This window comes from Penicillium cosmopolitanum, assembly GCF_028827165.1.
Source record: "Penicillium cosmopolitanum strain IBT 29677 chromosome Unknown utg000004l:1.0-4361866.0:1.0-4365735.0, whole genome shotgun sequence".
NCBI classification, from domain to species: domain Eukaryota; kingdom Fungi; phylum Ascomycota; class Eurotiomycetes; order Eurotiales; family Aspergillaceae; genus Penicillium; species Penicillium cosmopolitanum.
The window spans coordinates 428,052-447,573 of NW_026622674.1; the positions used below are offsets into that span (position 1 = coordinate 428,052).

Below are 19,522 nucleotides of genomic sequence, written 5' to 3' on the forward strand. Positions count from 1 at the left end.
TAGCTGGGCTTGGTCTTTCCCCCTGGAAATCTCTCATTCGTTTCACTACGTCTCATCTCATCACTTTCCTCCCCAATTTCCCCCATCTCCACTGGGCGCTCGCTAATATTCCTGGTGGAGAGAGCGGAACGTTGAAAGCTCCACAGGATCGAGAGGTCTCTGGACTAGTACTAGTACTCCTCCGTGCACTGCACTGTCTGGACCTGCTCTGAAGTATCGTGTTGCCTCGTTAGGCAGATGGCCCACACTTCAATCCTTGCCCAGAATCGACTGCACCCATCAGACTGGCTCCATGGTCGCAATGCCGGGCCATCGTGATATCCTTGTGGGTGAGGCCGCGTGGGTGATGCGTGGTCCAGTGGATATCAACGGAACCGAAGCGCTGTAGTAAGGAGTCAACAAATTAGTTTCGAGTTCAACTTCAAGTTTCTGCCATTCTTTGTTGGCAGCGGGTACTAGCACACTAGCAGCACTTACCACGGTCATGGTGGGGTGGTGTTTCTTGGATGAACTCTCGGACGCGACCAGGTTAACAAAGGTCTATCGAAGAATTAGCAATTCGGAATTCGACAGGTCAAATTGGAAGAGAGAGGGAGAAAGGGAGAGCAGCCTTGGGCCTGCAGGAGTACGGAGTACGGAGGATCTCCGTATGCACATACCACAGCCTTGAAATAGCTCTTAAAGTGGAAGGTCTTGGTCACACCCATCCCGTTACCATCCAGCGCCCAGCCTTGCTGCAGCAGCAGCTCGGTGTCAGGGCCGAGCTGTTGCGGGTCTTCGCCCTCGGCGAAGCGTGCTGCGGGTGCGCTGGAAGCCATTCGGAGAGGTTGAGAGCGAGGTAGAGAAAGGGACAGGGGTGGTCGAGCAGAGGCAACTCGAATGACAGAAGGTGAGAAACGTGACGACAGAGGCAAAGGCAAAGGCAAAGGCAAAGACCGGCCTAGTCTTAGGAAGCTCATGGTTGGGTGAAATAGACGAGAATCTTTGGGAGCTTTGGAGCTTGGAAGCTTTGGAAGCCTCTCGGGTGCACGCGTTGGCGCACAGACCAGGCAGCACTTAAGCAGCACTACAGTAGTCTACCCAGGTATACACAGTAACAACGATATTTGCAGAGTATCTAGTATCTAGTTGAGTACTAGAACCATTATTAATAGTTCATACTGGTATTGTTTAATTGCCAATTGAAGCAGCCATCTGGGCATAGTGGGTGCATTGGATGTACTAGTATACTTCCGAGGCACCTTAATCAAAACATTTAGTAACATGGAAATTCAAATGGTAATGAGGTGGAGCCTGAGGAAATAGGTTCCGAGTTTTACCTTTCAGCACTAGAATCCCCCAGAGTAGTAATTTATTATCATTGCTATCCATGGATGATCCACCACACGCCACTCGCCCAACGGTTACACCCTGCAGTCTCTGGCAGAAGTACTATTATGCCTAGATTGAGGGGCACGAACTAGTTACTACAAATGGGCAACCTTGGAAACCATTGATCTCGGTACTCACAACTTGAAGAAACGCTGTGGCGTTCTTACTATGTTAGGGAGGACCCTGATCGACGGAAGCGGACAACCGTGGATAGTCTCCAGAATGCTACTCTACCATCCACAGTCCCACGGTTATAGTACTATAGTACTACCTACAAGACAACAACAAGGCTCGGAGACACAAGATACACGAGATACACATTCATTGCTTATAGTTAGAGCATATAATTCGTAACCAGCCCCTTCCGGCACCTCAAGCAAAAGCAATCAACCCCGTGAGGCGTACAAGTGCCGTCCCATCAATCCATCCATCCATTCCCGGATGGGTTGAGCTTGGGCGAGAAGACGATCCATCAAGTCTGACAGTCACAGTGAAACCATGCGCCCCGAAAGCAAGCAGAGAAGACAAAAGTGGAGAAAAAGTAATAATAATTAAGAGTCGAGTCCACCACGCCCAGCGCATGGATCCATGCGATTCAAGACATACAGAGAGAAAAGAAGATACAAAATTACCGGTAAATCCTCACTGGCATCCAAAAAATTGAATGCTTAATCGATCATCGTCCCGCCATAGCCATCAGCTCGCCGCCGTGGAACTTGACTGGATCTTTTTCACAAGATTTCAAGCGACGGCGGAAAGCGGAAGCGGGGGGGAAAGGCAGCTGAGAATAAAACTCAAAAAGACGAAAAATCAAATCAAATCAAATCAATCAGGCTACCAAACTGTTGCGGCGCGAGTTGGCACGCGAGTTCACTCGGGAGTTGGCTCGAGAGTTGACCCGCGAACCAGGGCGACTTCCCCGGATGCGGAGATCTTGTTGGGACCGTGCGTAGGAGTTGGCGCGGGAGGCCTCGGGGACCTTGGATGCCCGGCGGCTGTGGATGTTCACGTCGATTTCGTGACGGGCTTCCGAAAGGCGTTGCGCGAAGGGCGAGCGCGCGCGGAGGGCGGGGCCCTTCCAGTAGATGATATAAACAGCAACAACCAGCGGCACCGAGATACAGACTGGGAATCGGTTAGTTGGAGTCTCTGAAAAAGGTCCCCCGAGGGATAATAGAACACATACAGAGAATAGTCGAGGCATACTCGAGATGATACTTGCCACCAATGTCTAAAAGAAATGGAGTTAGCCTATGTTTCAGACGAGTGTAATGGGGTAGGGGTCTTACTCTCGAAGAACGGTGTCGCCGGGATGGTGAGAACACCAGCCAGGAAGTCTCGAGCCCATCCATTACCACCAGTAGCCGAAGCCGAGTAAGGGCCATAAGCACAAATCATATAATCAATAGTGGCCATGTAGATAGCGTAGTTGGCAATACCAATGACCGCAGCGAAGATCATGGAACCAATCCAGTGGCACTGGGGCAAAATGGTCCAGGCGAAACCAATCAGGCCAATCGGCAGGCAAGGAGCGGTATACAACAACCACCAGAGGCGAGACTCATACTGTGCGCGCTCACTGTCAGGATTTTCGCGGCGCTCAGCAGTGTTGCGACGGATGATGGGGAACCAAGAGAACCAAGCAATGAGGTAGCCGATGAGGATGGGGATGAAGGCCAGTCCCTTCTCCCAGGGAGTGAAGTTCCACTGGTCATAGACGAGACCCAGAGACTGAATGAACATGAAAATCAGAGCATCACTGAAACCACTGAGGAGGGAAAGAACCAAGACAATGGGCTCAGTAAGGAACATCTTGAACGGGCGATACCAGGTCATCATCAATTCACCAGGAGGGAATCGTTCGCGGAAGGACATGCCCTCGGTTGGGCCGTAGATGTTGGGGTTCTCGCCGCTCTCGCGCATCTTCTTTGCGATACGGTCCATGAGAACGGTGGTTCGGGTCTCGGGGACGAGGAAAAAGTGCATAACCTGCACAAAACCACCAAAGATCAACTGAATCCAGATATTCCATCGCCAGGGCAAGTAGGCCTCGACGAAGCCACCAATGACGGGTCCGAGGACCGAACCACCGACGGAGGAGAAAACGACAGCGGCCACGGCGTACTGTTGAGTATCGGCTTCCCAAAGATCGGCAATCATACCCAAAGTGACGGAACCACCAGCAGAGGAGAGACCACCAAGCGCACGGCCCACCATGATTGAGGCAAAGTTCGGGGCCAGAGCGACTGGAAGCTGGAAGACATTGACGAAGAAAAGCGAAGCCTGCAAGATGGGCTTACGACCCAGTTCCTCACTCCAGGGGGCCCAGAGTTCGCAACCAAAGGCATATAGGACGAGGAAGATCATGGCACCGCAGCGGGCGGCCTGCATGGAGACGCCAAACTCCTCGGAGATACCGGCGAGACCATTGGAGTACAGAGAGGTGTTGAAGTTCATGGAGACCTGGACCATGAAAATGACGGAGATGATCAACCACTTGCGAGTCTCGGTATAGGAGTAACCGAGTTTATCGTAACACATATCCTCGGTGAGTATGATGCGGCCATCGGGACCGGCATGTTCGAGTTGATCGTCCTTATCGGAGCCCTTTTCATTGAAAGGTAGGTTGAGAATACCCTCTTGTTGGGTTTCACTAGATGAGGAGGAGGCTTGTTGCACCGCATCCAGCCGGCCAGCCAGCTTTTCAGGGTGGCTTGCCATGGTGAAGTAGCTGAGTTGAGTTAGTATTTGGATGGTGAGAGTGAGTAGTGACAATGAGTATTGTCAAACTCTTTTGGGAAGAGAGGAAGAGAGAGGAAGGAGCATACAAAGTAGAGAGTCCAGAGAGAAGAGAAAAGGAAAAAGGTGGGGGAAGGGAGAGGAAGAGGAAGAGGAAGAGGAAGAGGAGAGGTCAAGTTTTCCGGAAGAGTCAAACGAGTAAAAAAGGGCGAAGTTGAGGGAGTCGCCGACAATAAATACGGCAGGTGCGATGCAACGGAGCCGGACTGAGCGTAGTTCCTTCCCTGGTTCACTCTATACCTTACTACTCCGTACTAGCATAGTATTACATACTACTCTCTCTCTCTCTACTTTCCCTATTCTGTATTTTGTATTCTCTACTCTCTACACCTCCCTCCTACATCTCCCGTCTCTCGGCTCCCTCGCCCCAGATTTCTCCAGATCCCCTCCGCTCGCCGTTGACTTTCCCTATGCGTCACCGAGTGGGTGCGGGATGCCGAATCCTTTTCCCCGTGGGTTGATTTCTACCCACTTTTTTTTTCTTCAATCTGCCCCAGAATTCAGGGCCCCAAATCCTTCATTCATTGCCCTCAACAATATCCCCGGACTGATATTACTATTTACAAAAATCGCGCAGATCGCCTATATACTTCCTACAGAGTCCGGCCTTGAGCTCTGACGCCCATACAATTTGCCTCCTGCCGACGCGCCCTGGAAAGGATTGCCCTTCCCTCAACCCGCAATTGGAGAATCGGCTCCACCGAAAGCATGGCAAACTTATGACCGATGGCCGACCCCGTCCAAACCTGTGGTCAATCGCTGGTCAACGAATTGCGCGACCGGCAACACTCCGATGGGATCCGCTTTGGGTTGGAGAATGTCCGCTTTGGGAACAACCAGCCCGACAGTCACCGCATCCTGCCCTCCTACTTCAAAATCATCCCATACGCATGCAACCTTACATCTACACAATCCCAATCGATTGGGAGAATGCCATCTCATAAAATTATATGGGATGCGGTGCCCCGCGAAGCAAGGGGGGGTTCAAGATGCTACTATTTCCAGTCGTGCCCGGACCGCATGGTTCCCCATCGCCGATCTGGGCCCAGCAACACTGAGATGACGCGGAGCGACCGAGTACATACACACTACTCCGTACTAATAAATTCTACATAATGTTTGCCGACACTTCTCTGGTACAGTAAAGTCCACCCCGGACACTCGGCCAAGACACGCGATCATCGTCATCATCAAGCACAGAAAAAAAAAATCAACTTTGACGTCAGGGGGCGCCCTGACACCTATCACAGGCGGCCCACGGATCGAAGCCTGGACCAGGTACTAAGGGCGCCAGCAGGTACTAAACCAAGCCGCCACGGGCGGTTACGGACGTGGCGTCGTGGGGATCGCCAACAGGGCCAAGGCTTGCAAGTCTTGTTCTGACTGCCTGTTCACCTGGAAGGAAGGTCGGGGTCCGCTTACCCCCTTGGATAAACACTGGATATTGTATCAGATCCACCTGTCTCATCACTACGAACTGCCTCTTCCAGAACATCCGATAGAAGACTGCTGTCAACGTTAACAAAAGAGAATGGAAATGACCGATCGCCCCCTTGCTGAGGCAAATCCCCCTTCCATTCGGACCTTTGGTTCATGCGGGTTGCCTTCAAGTTACCAAGGATTTCTTGCCCTTGGACGTGACCGTTTTGGACCCCAAATAAATAAACCTGGAATTTCTTCAGCCCCGTGACCGCGACGACCTCATCGAGAAAGAAAAGAAAAAAAGACAAATAGAAAAACAAGGCTGTCCGAAAAAAGTTTTGCACTCATTAAAGTTTGGACCACCGACTTGACTCGCCGAAGGTGGAGCGAATCCGGAAACGACCACAGGTAAGCCAGCCCAGGTCACGGTGCGGATCCTTAAGTGTGTGTTCCCCCTTGACTCCCGGCGCTGGAATGGGCAAGTCGAGATGCGACCTTACATTCCTGCACATGGGCAGCTCATATGGGAGATCGACAAGATCGTACATCGCCGCGACGCCACGCGAGCCTTTCGCGGTGATCAGTGCCGATGGCCGTAGGGCAATTAAGCCAAAGCATGGTACGGTGTGGTCTGCAGTCAAATGCGTCTTCCCCCGGATTGTTCTGGACCCTGGGGTTGTCCAACCCGGATATGCCGGATCCAGATTTTTCGACTTGCTTTGCGCTGTACGATGGCCGAACTGCCGGGGATGGATGGGGACATCGTAGAGTAGGTGCACATTAGTCAGTACAACGTACTCGTTACACTCGGACCTGGAGAGGGGGCGACTGATTGTCCTTGGTTCGACTACATCTGGTCTGGGGATCTCCATGGGCCTGTGTTATCCCCGCAGGGCGCGAAGGATCGTGACCGTTGTACTTGTACATGAATAGGGTTTATTTCAGCTGATGTGAGATGACGGAATATGATACCTTGTGCATAGTACTAGTAAATTATCCTGCTTTCTATTCATACCCAGTGGCGAAAATGGTAGTTGTACATATGTCATGTTGATGCCTGGGTGCCTCAGAGATCTTTTGGCCTTACAGATCAGGCGCAAACCCCAAGTTGTTTAGTTAACTAACAATTCATTTTAGCTAACCTTACACTAACTACCCTCGACATCTCTCAATGTGAAATTTAACGTCGTTTTGATTCTATATTTCTATGAATCTGATTCTTTTTGAATAGGTCCGCAGCCAGCTACGTCCAATACACACTTGACCTAGTGGCTCGATTTGAACACTGGCACCATCCTTTATAGACTGCGATCGCTTGTCCAAACACTTCCATTATGGTTGTGCTTCGCATTGAGATATGTTGAATATGAAGCGCTCAAATATAGGAGTTCGCATACAATGTGGTCAAATGAGATCGTTTTGGGAATCTGCCGGCGCGCAGCCCTCGGCCAGCCTAGTAGATAGAACCTCGCCAAGGCCACCGTCGATACCAGAAGAAAGTACCAATGTGACTTCAGACGGAGGAGAAGAGCAAGAGTAGTCAGGATCGCCAAAAGAGGGCCCTGCCTTTCAATATTGAAGATTGAAAAGAGGGAGGAGTTCAGAGGGAGGTGGGATGAGGAAGTAGATGAAGCAGAAGTGGAGTTCAGGATGATGAATGATTGATTGCCGAAACAAAGACAACTCCACTTCTATAAACTCAAACGGAGGTGCCGATGATGACCGAAGATGATTTACATTTAGAGTACTACATACGGATTACGGAGGTTCATAATTATGAGCCACATACTATATCAGGTTAGTATTAAATGCCAGGATTGGATGTGGAGACATACCTGGACTTACGAAGATGTCAGTTACGCAGGGATTCTCTAGTTCATTGGCTGCATCGTTATTGTATTCTTCAGCCCCTCCTTTTAGAATTTCTAATTCCAAATATAAATACCGAAAACTGGGGTTCCGCTGGATGTATTTGATATCTATGATTATGATCTAAAAAGCATAATTGCAAGAGTCAAGCTCACATCTCGTTGATGAGAGCCTGAGTCGTAAGTGGAGGTCAGGGTAGATCATTGCAAGCTTACCCTTCTTAAGTGAAAGGGGTTGGGACCTCATGTCAGGTGGTCTCCAATTACATTTGCCATGGTCCTTTGGGGGCTGAAATTCCCGTGAGCTTGATGCCTTCATCAGTAGTGATTAAATTAATATAATTTGAAGCCAAGACAAGCTGATTCCGTGAAGATCGTTGCGACCCCAACCGTGCTGCCCTTGTCTTGATTGTCCGAAAATGCCTCATGTTGATAGTGAAGCAACGTACAATGCGGCGTCGCCGGGCGCTGTTTTGGAATTTCATGCCATGACAAAGTCTATATTCGCCAAGAATAACATGCCGTCCCTTGGCGTGGCCATCGCTCTATGAACAGTTAGACTGATAATTGATATACAAGCTATAAGTACTCGGCTTCAAGCAGCTCATGGTGACACCCTGTTGCAAGTACTATTCACAATAACGCAAGACTCAAGAAAGACAATTCCATTTCTGAACCTATCTTCAATATACCCATATTTTCTCTGTGCTATTCGGAACCTACCATCACGCAAAAATGTATCGCATACTTCAAGCTTCCGCAGCCCTACTCGCTACTCTCCCATCCGTTATCGCAGGTACTTGCTATGCTGTCGGTTATGTCAACACGAACACAGCAGGTGGCGGAATAGGCGGCGGCGCCGTCTCAACCGTCATGGGAATCCAACTCTATGACCCGGACAACCGACAAATTGCATGGTGGCAGCCGCGCCTCAACTCCGACGACCCCAGCGTCTGTGGAGATTTCGTCGCTGTTGAAACGGGCAACCTAACTCAGGTTTTTGAATGGGGTGCCACTTGTGCGCCTGGTTTCACGTATGACTCGCCTCATGATCTCATCTTCACTTTTGTTTTATTCCCCTCCTTCGTGAACGCTCACTAACACTTTGATTCCATTTAGTGAGTGCCACGGTGCCTATGGGGACCAAACTCATATCGACGGCGAGTCTCCTCAGGGGTCTACTGACTATTATGGTCTTGGAGTCTCGGCTGATTCGGAATGCCGAGTCAACTTTGAATGCTAGGTATCTTGGTTCAAGATGTTATGATTGGGCGTAGTGGGATTTGTGGTTGGAAATGGCATGGATATTAGCTGCACTAGTGTCCTGACTTTGCTCTACCACCATAGTCCGAAGGCAATTCAAACCAACTGGCTATAAAATAGTTCCACCTATGGCGATGAAGATTTTCAGTATGAGGTAATACATTACCATAAGTGAGCTAATACTTGCATTCCAAAGTGACATATTTGAAAAGAAAAGGAGCAAGTAGGGGGACTTAGAAACATACACCGACTTTCCCACTTTCCCTTATTTATTATAACCTCTATAGGATCCTAGTCACTATCATCATCCTCGACGGAATATACTATCATATCAGCAATCTGAGTAGAACACAGCAAACAATCGCAATCAGCAACAAGACTATTCATGCGATTCCAAGTCTCAACGCCCCCATTCATCCGCAGCAGCGGAACATACCCATCTGAACTAGAGACAGCCGGACGATCAAAGAGCTCTACGTATTGTTTCTCTATGTCTCGGAGACGATAGTATGGGCGGTCCTCGTTCCTGTCGATAGTCAGTCTATCAATATGAGCGCCTATATTAGCCAGGATACACGCGACTTCATTCCCGGTACGTTCTTGCCACTCTCCTAGGGCGCGAGTTATCATATTTGCGAGAACTCGTTTTACCACCTCGGTGATGCGAAGGATCCTTACCCTGAAACAGTAGGGCATTTCGGAACCAACTTCTTCGGATTCTTCTTGGGCAATATTTTTGAACCGACGTAGTAGTTCACAAATATCTTCTAAGAATTCCGGGACTTGGCCCCAGGTCCGGGGTTCTCGTGAAGAGATCTGGCTTGGGAAATCAGTCGCTCGGCTAGGTGTTCTCGTATTATGACCACATGGCCTGCCTTTGACTTTTTGGGTCGGCTTTTGCGGTCCACGCCAGAGCGTTTCTCCATCTTGAGGGTGTATATATGGAGAAGTATACTAGTGGTAGTTCTGTGTAAATAGTAAGAATCGAATATATCGCGTTATGATCAAATAAAATAGAGGGATGCTCTCGAGTAGTGAATGGCAGTGAGGTATAGTTATTAGTAGACTTCCTGCTAACCCTCCTTCAATTTATGCCTCTCGCTGCTGACAAGGTACTACCATTTTATAGCTCAATGGCTGGTTTGTTGATTTGGAACAAAAAGTCATTGTCTCGAAAGGCCCTCTGAGATATTCTTTGAGCCTTCAGACCTTGTTCTAAACAGTAGCTTTGATTTCTTTGATCATAAAGGCTTTGTCCCCCTTATGCCAATTAATAAACCGGCACATTGACAAGCGGCAAAAGCAAAAATGAGTCCTCTTCATTCTTTCATCTGCCCTGTAACTACAACAGGAAGGCTGGCATGGCAGTCGGTAAGCTAGTCCAGAAAAAATGGCAGGTTCCACCTTTGAACTCCCATTCCGGCGATCTTGAAGCAAATCGGAGAATAGTCTGGTTGCTTGCATTGTACTAATAGATTCCCATTCTATACCTCGGAATGAACGATCAACTTTCATTGAAGACAGCCAAGGAGCTCTAATGAAGGTGTGAAATAAGGCGAGATTGATGAAGAAAGGTGGAGGTGACATTAAACATGGTATTTTAACTCCTAGATAATACGTATTTGATAGTATTTGATAAATGAAAGGGTATGATATGGGTATGGGTATAAGGGGTGAATTGGGGGGTCTGATTGGCCGATCATGGCCATAATTCTGCTTTTTAAATTACAAATTGTTTATTTGCAGCGTTGTTCTATTGATTTTTGGCATCCGACAGGGGTGTGTTAAGGCTGGTATGTCTCAGGCATTCAGGACGCCACGCCTTTTGTTGAGATAGCTGCTTTTCTCTTAACATCTTTACCGCCACCACCAATCACTTCACTATCATCATCTGGATTCCCATTCCTCATCACTTTCTCCTTCCCAGGGTTACCCCGGCTGTCCTCAACCGATCTGTCAGAGTCGATATCGTCAATTCTGCTGTTTGAATACTCGGAGGCTTGAGGGGATCCTTTATCCTCTACCACTGGCGTTGCTTTGGACGTTCTATTATGAAAAAGTCTTTAGTTCGCGCATATAGAGGGAATTCAAAGAGAAGGAGAGAGAATACACACTAGCTGTACCAAGGTTGTTCTCGTAGAATTCATCAACAGTGGTCTTGTGCATCTCTTTCAGTAATAGATCGAGGGTATGCGGGGGATTACCCAGGGGAGAATCATGGAAACAACCTTGGAATGGAAGGAACTGTCACATCATAGGGGCGTGGGGAAATTGCATTCCAGTTGCGGTAGATAGTAGTAGTGTGGGTCTGCCTTCCGTTTTATATGCTTCGGGAACTGTGACCAAGATCAACGACATTTAGTAACATGACTCGGAGAGAAGGACATCAGGAAGAAGAGGTAGAAGTACTAGTAGTAGTACTTGAATCATATTCAACTTTGAACCATCATGATGGTAGTATGTAGTAACTGTACAAAATAACGACAGATATATCATCTATGGTCGCTAAACGCAAACGCAAACGCAAACCCAAATCCGTTGGCACACCTCACAGGCAACCCGGGGATAAAACGAATCCCCAAAAAAAGAAATGAAGAAAGATTGAACCGGAAAAGAACAAAGATATCAACCCGATATCTCATGCACATCACATCAAAGCTTACTACTTTACAGCTTGGCCTTCTCGGCCTGGGCAGCCAGGTCGGGCATGAGGAGGTCGCGCATTTCGGTGGCGGCCTCGTTCAGGAAGTAGCTCATGCGGTGGGCACCGAGACGCTTGCAGACGATGTTGAAGTTGAGGCTGGGGAGAAGAATGTTAGTATTTGTTTTCATTTTCATGTTCATTCGCACAAAGAGCGAAGGGTGGGCTCACCTGTTCTCGTTGATCATGTACGCAATTCCGAATCCATCGTCAATGACCTGGCTCCACCCGTATCCGTTGAAGTACTCGGAGCTAAGCTGGGAGCTGGAGATGTACCAAGAACCGGAGTAAGCGAAGGCGGGGTCCTCGTACAGCGCGGGCAACTTCTCGCCGGGCTGGAGGAGCTTCTTCAGGCCGAAGAGGTGGCGGTCGACACCGCGGCCGTCACTGGCATCCATGGTGTACTTGGTGTGCTGGGCCAGAGCGGCGCGAAACAGCTTAACGACTTCCTCACGCGGAGTGTTGGTGTCGTGGTGGGCCTTGCAGAAGGCGGTGCTCTCGTCGGAGACGGTACGGGTGGTCTCGGTACGGCCTTCTTGGAACTTACGGGTCGAGGCGGACTCGTAGGTAGGACGGTTCTTGCCGTACATCTTGAAGTAGGCCAGTTGGATAAGCATCTGGACGTAGGCGTCGGGGCTGCACTTGAACTTCTTGATCAGGCCCTTTCCGTAGCCCTGGTAGGCTTGGACGACAAGCTCGTGCGAGGCAATTTGCTTGCGGTGGTATTGGGCTGCGATGTCAATGGCTTCGTTGGACTCGTCATTGAGGTGGAATCTGATGGCCTTGGGGTCGGGGAGCTCGGCGCGGACAGACTTGGCGGAGAGGTCGATCTTCTTGTTGAAGATCAGGTTGTTGACGTGGTCGTTCAGACGGTGGGTGGGAGTTCCGTCCATCATGGAGTGCTCACCCATGAAACCGGCGGTACCGTTGTCGTTAATGATGAACTGCAGGGGCTTGTCGAACCAACGGTTGGCACCATCTCCGTGCCAGTACTGGTGAGCGCGCTCCTCCAGGGTGACAGGCTTGGCATCATCCAGGCAGATGACGAAGCCACTGGCCTCGATATCCTTGAGAGCCTGCTCGTTGGCAGGATCAGCGGCAACGAGCTTCTTGCGGGCAGCGGTCCAGTGGTCGCGGTCAGCCACAGTCAGCACACCGACCGGCGGGGCGGGCTGGGCGACATCAATGATGCGCTGGAACTGCTGCTCCAGCTCAGAGACGTTCAGGGCCTGGCCGTTGACGACCAGAGGCACCTTGAAGAACTGGTTCTTGCGAGCAACGATGATGTGCTGGTTCTCGGCGGCAGAGTACTTGCGGGGGAAGTCGGCGGGGTCGGCGGGGATACGGCAGCAGTTGAACATGTACTCATACGAGCTCATAGCCATGGGCTGGCCACGCATGTACTCGGGCTCGAGGGAGCCAGCGTCAACCTCCGCCTTGAATTCCAAGGCAGCGGTGGCAATGGCAGCGGCACGCTTGGCGGGGCTGCGACGCTCCCGATCATCCTTGTAGGAGTAGAAGTAGGAAACGTAAGGGATAACGGGGTCCCGGTAGCCCAGGTAGGCGGCCTGGTTCCACCATTCGGCAATCCAGTTGTTGACCTTGGGGTCGGCAGCGCGCTCAAGAAGACGCTTCTGCAGAGGCTCACCCTCACCGCCGGGGCGGATGAAGGCCTCGACGGCACTTTTTGTGCGCTCGAACTCGGAAGAGGAGACAAGTGGGTGGACCGACTTCAGATAGCGGCGGCCGGTCTCTTCGAGCGAGGGGACCGGGAGGGGGGGCAGAGAGTCCTCAAATCGGAGCATCTTGCCCTTGGAGAGATCCTCCTTGTATCCTGAGAAAAAGCGAGTCAGTCATTATTCTGATCGCCCGGGCTATAGATCTGATCATCTCCTTGCGGGAGGTCTATACGGATTGCGGAGTTGCCCCGCGGAGACATGTGATATCACTCACCCTCAGGAACGGAGGAAGCCTGTCGTCGAGGAGCCATAGCGGGAGTCTATGCAAATGTCAGTTTCCAATTGCTCGCAGGAGACAATTTGCAGCACAGGATCGTCAAGACGAATGCTATGCGCTTTGCAAATGTCGGAGGTGGCCGACTTACTGAGCGGGCGAGTAGTGATGTCGGAGGGAGCCGGGGCCTTGACAGGGTGGAGAGACGGCTTCGCGCAGCAGCAGCGAACATCCCTCTCAGCAGTGAAGAAAAAGGAGGTTGGGGTATAAGAAGGGAGGAGAAGGAAAGGAAAGGGGAAAAAGAAGTGTCGAAGGGAAAGTTAAGCAAATAAGAGAGTGAAGAGACAAGGAGCTACGAATGCCTCGGCTGTCTCAAGGCCGAAGAGCGGCGGTCTAGGGCGGTCAGGTCTGGTCACGTACGGTCACAACTAAACCGAGTCGGTCCCGTCCGGCCTACACTTTAACTCGGCCCGGCGGCATTACTTCCCGTGGAAAACGGTTACAAACGGTAAATACCATTACCAACCAGTGGCACACAGACGGCCGTATCGGTCATTTGGGCCTCGGTTGAAATGGGAAACACTGGGGAATTTATACAGTGCACACATGGGGGGTAGATCACCGAAGATCTACCGAGGAAATTGGCAGTGAGTTGGATATTTTGGAACTGACAGATACAGATACAAAATTGAAAATGCGAAACCCCTAAAAAATGAAACAACAAGTTATCGTACGAGACGGATAGACTTTGGCGATCGCGGCGACTGGCAATGCGGGGAGAGCTTCTAGCGTCGGTCATCTCCGCTGGCCACCGAGTATGGGGTAGTAACTACTAGTATACTCCGGACTACATCCATGGATACTACAACTTCAATACGATCCCTCATGTCAAATACATATAACTCTCCACGGAGATAAATTAGTGCTACTAAATACTCGAATAATAAAGATCATATGAGGGAAGGGGGCTTGCCCACATCCCTTCATCCGTTCCCCCGTTCCCGTTGACCCGGATGCCCAAAGCTCCAATCCAACGCGCAAAAACGCTATTCGCAGGTATCAACGCCCAGGTAAGGTTATGTCACATACCCGGGCAATCAGGGATAGACAAAAAGAAAAGAGGGAGTAAGAAAAAACCAAAAGAAGAAAGAAAAGGAAAACGCCATAAGCACTCGGGCTTAAAAAACACCCACCCGCAGAATAGAAAAGAAATCAGAGCAAAGAAGTGGAAGAAGTCACGGGAAGAAAGGGACAAAAAAAGAGAAAGAATATTCATCAGCCCAATGGCAATGCTCCCCTTCCCTCTTACGATACCGGCTGCACAGGCGTTGGCTGCTCCTGGCTATCAATAGTCCGGGGAACCTGCACCCCACTTCGGCGAAGCTCATCCATCTTCGCCATAGCGGGTCCTGTACAGATACGGCCCGTCTGCATCAAATTGCGCAGACGTTTCCGTCGGGCCTCGCCGCTCCGCTCCTCGCCCCGAGCAACGCCTTCATCAACCCACTCAACCCGCTGAACCTTGAAACTCATACCATCATGGCGGCCCACCCACTTGCGGGATTTAACGCCAAACATGATAGCTGCGTCGTAGTTCTCCAATCGTGGGAGAACCAAGAGGGTGATATGCAGGTCTTGATTCGGAGGGGGGATGGGTGGGAGGCGGGGTCCGTCGTCGGCTGGTGCATCATCGCCATTTTCTTTCGAAACGCCGTTGGTTTTGTTGGTGGAGGTGGTTTCTTCCTTGGGTGGGCAATGTTGGTATATATCTTTGATTTCGAGGTCAAGCATTGATTCATCCACATCCTCGCCCCAGGCTCCACGGATGAATCCTGAGTGGATGGCTGCCGCGACCGGATCGGAATCATCCGTGTACACGCCAGTTCCCCACAAAGCGCGACGCGCACAGATTTCTTCCCGGTGGCTTGTGTCAATCCGGAAGCGCGGTACCCGAACTGTAAAGGTGCAGTTCTCCCGTTGCTCGAAGCGTGGCAGAGGTTGGGGGGTGCTGGTGTACCCGAATTTGGAGCTCTCTGCCGAGGCCTTCGCGCTGGGAACGCTAATGCGAGGGGTGTACAGAGTTGAGCCTAAGTGGTGTCGTGGTAGGTGGGCCACACTTGACAGCAGCGGCTCGAGGTTGACAGTGGTACGAGGTTCCCGTAGAGGAGGCACCGGGGCCGGTTGAGGAGGATGGTGATGGTGGTGATGGTGATGATGAGGGTGGTGATGGTGGTGATGCCCCGAGGCTTCGGCGGGAGTAGAAGTGCGGTTGAAGTAGTTCGTAGACGATAGGGGACGGTGTAGACCAGCCAAGGCGGAAGCTTCCTCTTCGGGTTTGTGCCGGTGATGATGGTGGCTAGAAGGGGTTAGCTTATGTTGCTTTCATCTGAAAATATTGCAGAGAAGGAAAAGAGATACGTACTGGTGATGATGGTGCGGGTGACGGGCTCGACGACTTCCGCGAGCAGATGATGCTGCTCCGCCGTTCAAGTCCATTTGAACATCTTCATCTCGCGATTTGCGTCCCCGCCTAGTGCCAGAGGCAGATAGTGGTCGGGTAGCCTTGGGGTCATCGGTCTCGCCATTGGCCGAGCGGCCAGTGAAGCTGTCCCGTTTAAAGGGACTTGATATGAGTGGTGTTGATGGTCCACTACCGGACACACCAGAAACACCAGCCGTCACGCCTCCGACGCCGCTACCGATTCCGGAGAACACCCTGCCGAGTTCATTCTTGATACTAGGTTCGCCGCTAGCACCGATGAACGGAGCTTGCGCACCTTGTACGGCCTGGGGAAGCGGGGACGCCCGGCCGCCGCGTTTTCCGTCCGCGCCTATTGCCAAAAGATTGCGATGGGCTAGAAGCTCATCACTACCCTTGCGCCTCCCATCTTCGCTCGCCGAAGCAAGTCCCAGAGAGTTCAGACCTGCGGAAGAAGCTGTGGCCGGGGTCGACCCAAGACGCTGCGATTGTGACGGCTGCTGTTTACTTAGGTAGGGCGACTCACGAGGAGAAGGCGTAGGTTGTCCCGTTTGTAAAGACAAGGCAGGTTGACGAGCACCGCCAGGTTGGGACCCAAGGGACTTGGTATAGCTTTGTATGGCTCCGAAGCCAAAGCCTGACCCGGACTCAAATGCGGGCAGTCGCTTAGTTTCGGGAGAAGAGGGATGAGAGCGGCCATGCTCCCAATTGGAAGCGCTGGTGTGACGATCTAAAGGCTCCCGCTCTCCGTAGATAGAGCCATACCGCCTCGGCCCTCCCAAGGATCCTTTTGTCTCTTGTGTAAGTCCAAGGCGATCTCGTTCTCGATCCCGAGGGGCGGTTTCTTCCGAACGACGATCTCCATACAGACTGCCGAAGCGAGCCTGTTCCCTACTATGATCTCGAGTGTGTAGATCGATGCCGCCATAAGATAGTCGATCTCCCACACCTCCGCCAGGGCGCGAGATTGGACTATAGCCCGGAGGTCGTGTAGCTGTATCGGCGTTGGGTGGCTGGCTGTTGGAGCGGGCGATCGGACCACTAAAGCTCATCCGACGGGGCTCACTGTAAGGAGATTCGGCCGGGGAAACCTTGGGTGAGGGATGTGTTGAATGGGGCTTCTCTGGATATTGCGAGTGTGACGCTCGCGACAGTCCTCCATACTTTGACGAATCACCGAGCAAACTCGAGCCGCCTCCCGAGCCCGATCGATAAGGTCGGCCTAGCGGCGGTTTGGAGAAGGACTTTTCGGGGGTATGCGATCGACGGAAGAGGGATTGATCGAGAGGCGATTGGCGTGTTGGCGCAGAGGGTGGCGACATGGCAGCAGAGGCGGGGGTTGGCGCATTACCAAAGACAGGTGATGGCCGTGAAAATAGAGAGCCGGAATCGCGAGCTGGGCGTTCTGGGTCGGAGCCGAGCATCGAGGAGATCGACATACTGCTCCCAGGGCGATGGCCGTAGCCGCCAGGCGGCTCGCGAGAGAATAGTGATGATGCGGGCGCGTTGGCGGACTGTGATCGCGAGGAATACGCGTGCGGAGGAGATGGGGGTGGCATCTGGCGAATCCCAAAGGCCGGTGGTGCAGATTGCTCTTGCGCTAATAGAAGGAGAGGTGGTTAGTTATGGGTATCTTTTAATTTTTGGATATTCTTTCTTTGCTCAGAGGCTGGAGACCGCAAAACACCAAGGAATCGAGACAAGTTGCGAATCGTGTTCCTATCTGACGTGATGCGGCGGATCACTGCATCGTGCAGTTGGCGCGTCCACCATCGAACTCACCGGAGTGCACAGGGCTACCACTACTGCCGTGAGAAGCACTGCGCGCAGGGTCTGGGGGTTGGTGATTCATTGCGACTACCACCATTCGATCAAGGGGGCAGTCGGGATGAATTCACGTGGATCCCGACGCAAGCGCAGAGGGCAGAAGCAGAAGCAGAGACCCCGTGACTCCGGGAGCTCGGCAGGGCCGCTAGGCCCGAAAGGGGAGACCTGGCGCTAGTCAAAATGGAGACTAGCGTTCCCGAGCGGCGGATCTGCGCCACTGGGGAAGACACGCAGGGGGGAGTGGCTGGGCAAGTGCGATGGAGCATATCATACACTCCATCCTCTCCACGCGACAGACGCTTTCCCCTGTACCTACACTCCATATACAATGCAAAGCATGCCAGAAGACACTCCGACGCAGCCAAACCATATGAGGTATCGGAGAGCACAAGCTGAGTGATGGTGACTGTGGGGAGAGCAGCCGAGACGAGAACCACGGGACAGGTCCGACCCCCCCAACTGCGAATCCGGGGACCAAACACCGGTGAAACAAGAAGTGAACAGAAAACGAAAATCACCTACCTTCTCTTATATTGCCTGTCTGAGGCTGGGAATGATTCCGCCGATGCACGTGCCCCTGCTGTCTCGTTTCCAGACTGGCATGGCGTCGATGTGATTGCTGCGCCTGGTTCCGTGGTGGGGAAATGTGTGTGCCGGTTGTCTCCCGGCGAAGACGATTCGACCCGCGTGAACTGGTTCCGTATGGATGCGGATGCGACGAACTCGGGGGTGGGTATTCGTATCGGCTGCCTAGCCGAATCTTATCGTCTGGTCGATTGCGAGATTCGTTGGCGCCGACCGTAGAGGCGGTTGTGGACGCAGTTGCAGTTGCAGCCGCGGCAGCGGCCGTGGAAGAGGAGGAAGCGTGGGATCGGGGCCGATCACGATCATCGCGCGACTCTTGGGAGTTGCTCAGGGGGGAAGGCCGAGGCGGGTAGCTCTGATGGAGACGGCGGAAGAAGTCCATGCTGAGCGGCGCCGAGCGATGAGCGCTTCGCAGTGGGTGAGATAGGGGGTCGGGAGGTTATTGATGGTATTGCGAAGGGAGAGATGGGGCGCGACAAGCTGAATGGCAGTGGGTGAAGGGAAAAAAAGCCCCCAACAAGACAAAGTGACGGAGGATCAGCGGTTGATCCCGCGGGCCAAACCCCGTCGGACTTGGTGCGGGCTGGGCAGTGCGGAGAAGAAGATGCCAGAAGAGCCACAAGCGAAACGATGCGATGTGATGTGTCTATCCTTTCAACAGGGGTGCTTGGTGGTCTCTAGATTTTGGATGTCAGAGTTGCCAGAAAAGGAGGAGATAGGGATATGGAAGAAACAGAGAGATAAAGCCGGAGAAAAAACGGTGAGTCTGTTTAGCGCGATGGGGCGGGCCAAGACTGTATCTTGCATGTGGAGATCGGATCACAGCGTGAATCACTTACGCAAACGCTGTGGCCCTGGTCTATTTACCAGTTGGATATGTACATTACGTATGTACACTGTTACTTTTTGCTTTTCTTCTCTCTTTCTTTTCTTTTTCTCTGTCTCTCTTTTCTCTGTCTCTCTTTTCTCTTTCCCTGCCCAAGTTACCCAAATTACCCCTAGCCCAGGTGGTGACACCAGGATTTTCATCGACATGCGGTACTTCTACCTGACGCATGTCAGGCAGCACAGCAGATTGACTCTCCCTTCTCCCCATGTTCTGCTTCCTCCGTAGCCGTTGATGCACCCTGACGAAAATCCTTTTTCTCACCACGGACCACCTGGAGATCTGCCCACCCCCTCGTGACGTGGCACCCGCATAGGTTGCACTGAAGCGACCCTAACGAGAACTACATGAACATCCAGGATGGAATA

At 51.8% G+C, this 19,522-nt stretch overlaps 6 protein-coding genes across 6 annotated transcripts; 1 reads left to right on the forward strand and 5 right to left on the reverse strand.

The window, feature by feature from the left end:
• Positions 1–229: 229 nt before the first annotated feature.
• Positions 230–959, reverse strand: N7509_001595 (4a-hydroxytetrahydrobiopterin dehydratase; the record flags this gene model as incomplete). Its single annotated transcript, XM_056626232.1, has 3 exons — positions 230–382; positions 478–540; positions 660–959. 3 exons carry the CDS (start codon positions 957–959, stop codon positions 230–232), a joined length of 516 nt encoding a protein of 171 aa, XP_056492027.1.
• A 1,241-nt stretch (positions 960–2,200) lies between these two features.
• N7509_001596 (uncharacterized protein) lies at positions 2,201–4,092 on the reverse strand (the record flags this gene model as incomplete). The annotated part of the gene is made up of 3 exons (XM_056626233.1): positions 2,201–2,496; positions 2,558–2,602; positions 2,661–4,092. 3 exons carry the CDS (start codon positions 4,090–4,092, stop codon positions 2,201–2,203), a joined length of 1,773 nt encoding a protein of 590 aa, XP_056492028.1.
• Positions 4,093–8,195: 4,103 nt separating this feature from the next.
• On the forward strand, positions 8,196–8,703 carry N7509_001597 (uncharacterized protein; the record flags this gene model as incomplete). The annotated part of the gene is made up of 2 exons (XM_056626234.1): positions 8,196–8,494; positions 8,580–8,703. The coding sequence occupies 2 exons, from the start codon at positions 8,196–8,198 to the stop codon at positions 8,701–8,703; spliced, it is 423 nt and encodes a 140-aa protein (XP_056492029.1).
• A 1,828-nt stretch (positions 8,704–10,531) lies between these two features.
• Positions 10,532–10,889, reverse strand: N7509_001598 (uncharacterized protein; the record flags this gene model as incomplete). Its single annotated transcript, XM_056626235.1, has 2 exons — positions 10,532–10,758; positions 10,838–10,889. The coding sequence occupies 2 exons, from the start codon at positions 10,887–10,889 to the stop codon at positions 10,532–10,534; spliced, it is 279 nt and encodes a 92-aa protein (XP_056492030.1).
• Positions 10,890–11,390: 501 nt separating this feature from the next.
• Positions 11,391–13,609, reverse strand: N7509_001599 (carnitine O-acetyltransferase CAT2; the record flags this gene model as incomplete). The annotated part of the gene is made up of 4 exons (XM_056626236.1): positions 11,391–11,523; positions 11,596–13,258; positions 13,378–13,423; positions 13,529–13,609. The coding sequence occupies 4 exons, from the start codon at positions 13,607–13,609 to the stop codon at positions 11,391–11,393; spliced, it is 1,923 nt and encodes a 640-aa protein (XP_056492031.1).
• Positions 13,610–14,682: 1,073 nt separating this feature from the next.
• Positions 14,683–18,650, reverse strand: N7509_001600 (uncharacterized protein; the record flags this gene model as incomplete). The annotated part of the gene is made up of 3 exons (XM_056626237.1): positions 14,683–15,733; positions 15,800–17,456; positions 18,206–18,650. 3 exons carry the CDS (start codon positions 18,648–18,650, stop codon positions 14,683–14,685), a joined length of 3,153 nt encoding a protein of 1,050 aa, XP_056492032.1.
• Positions 18,651–19,522: the final 872 nt, after the last annotated feature.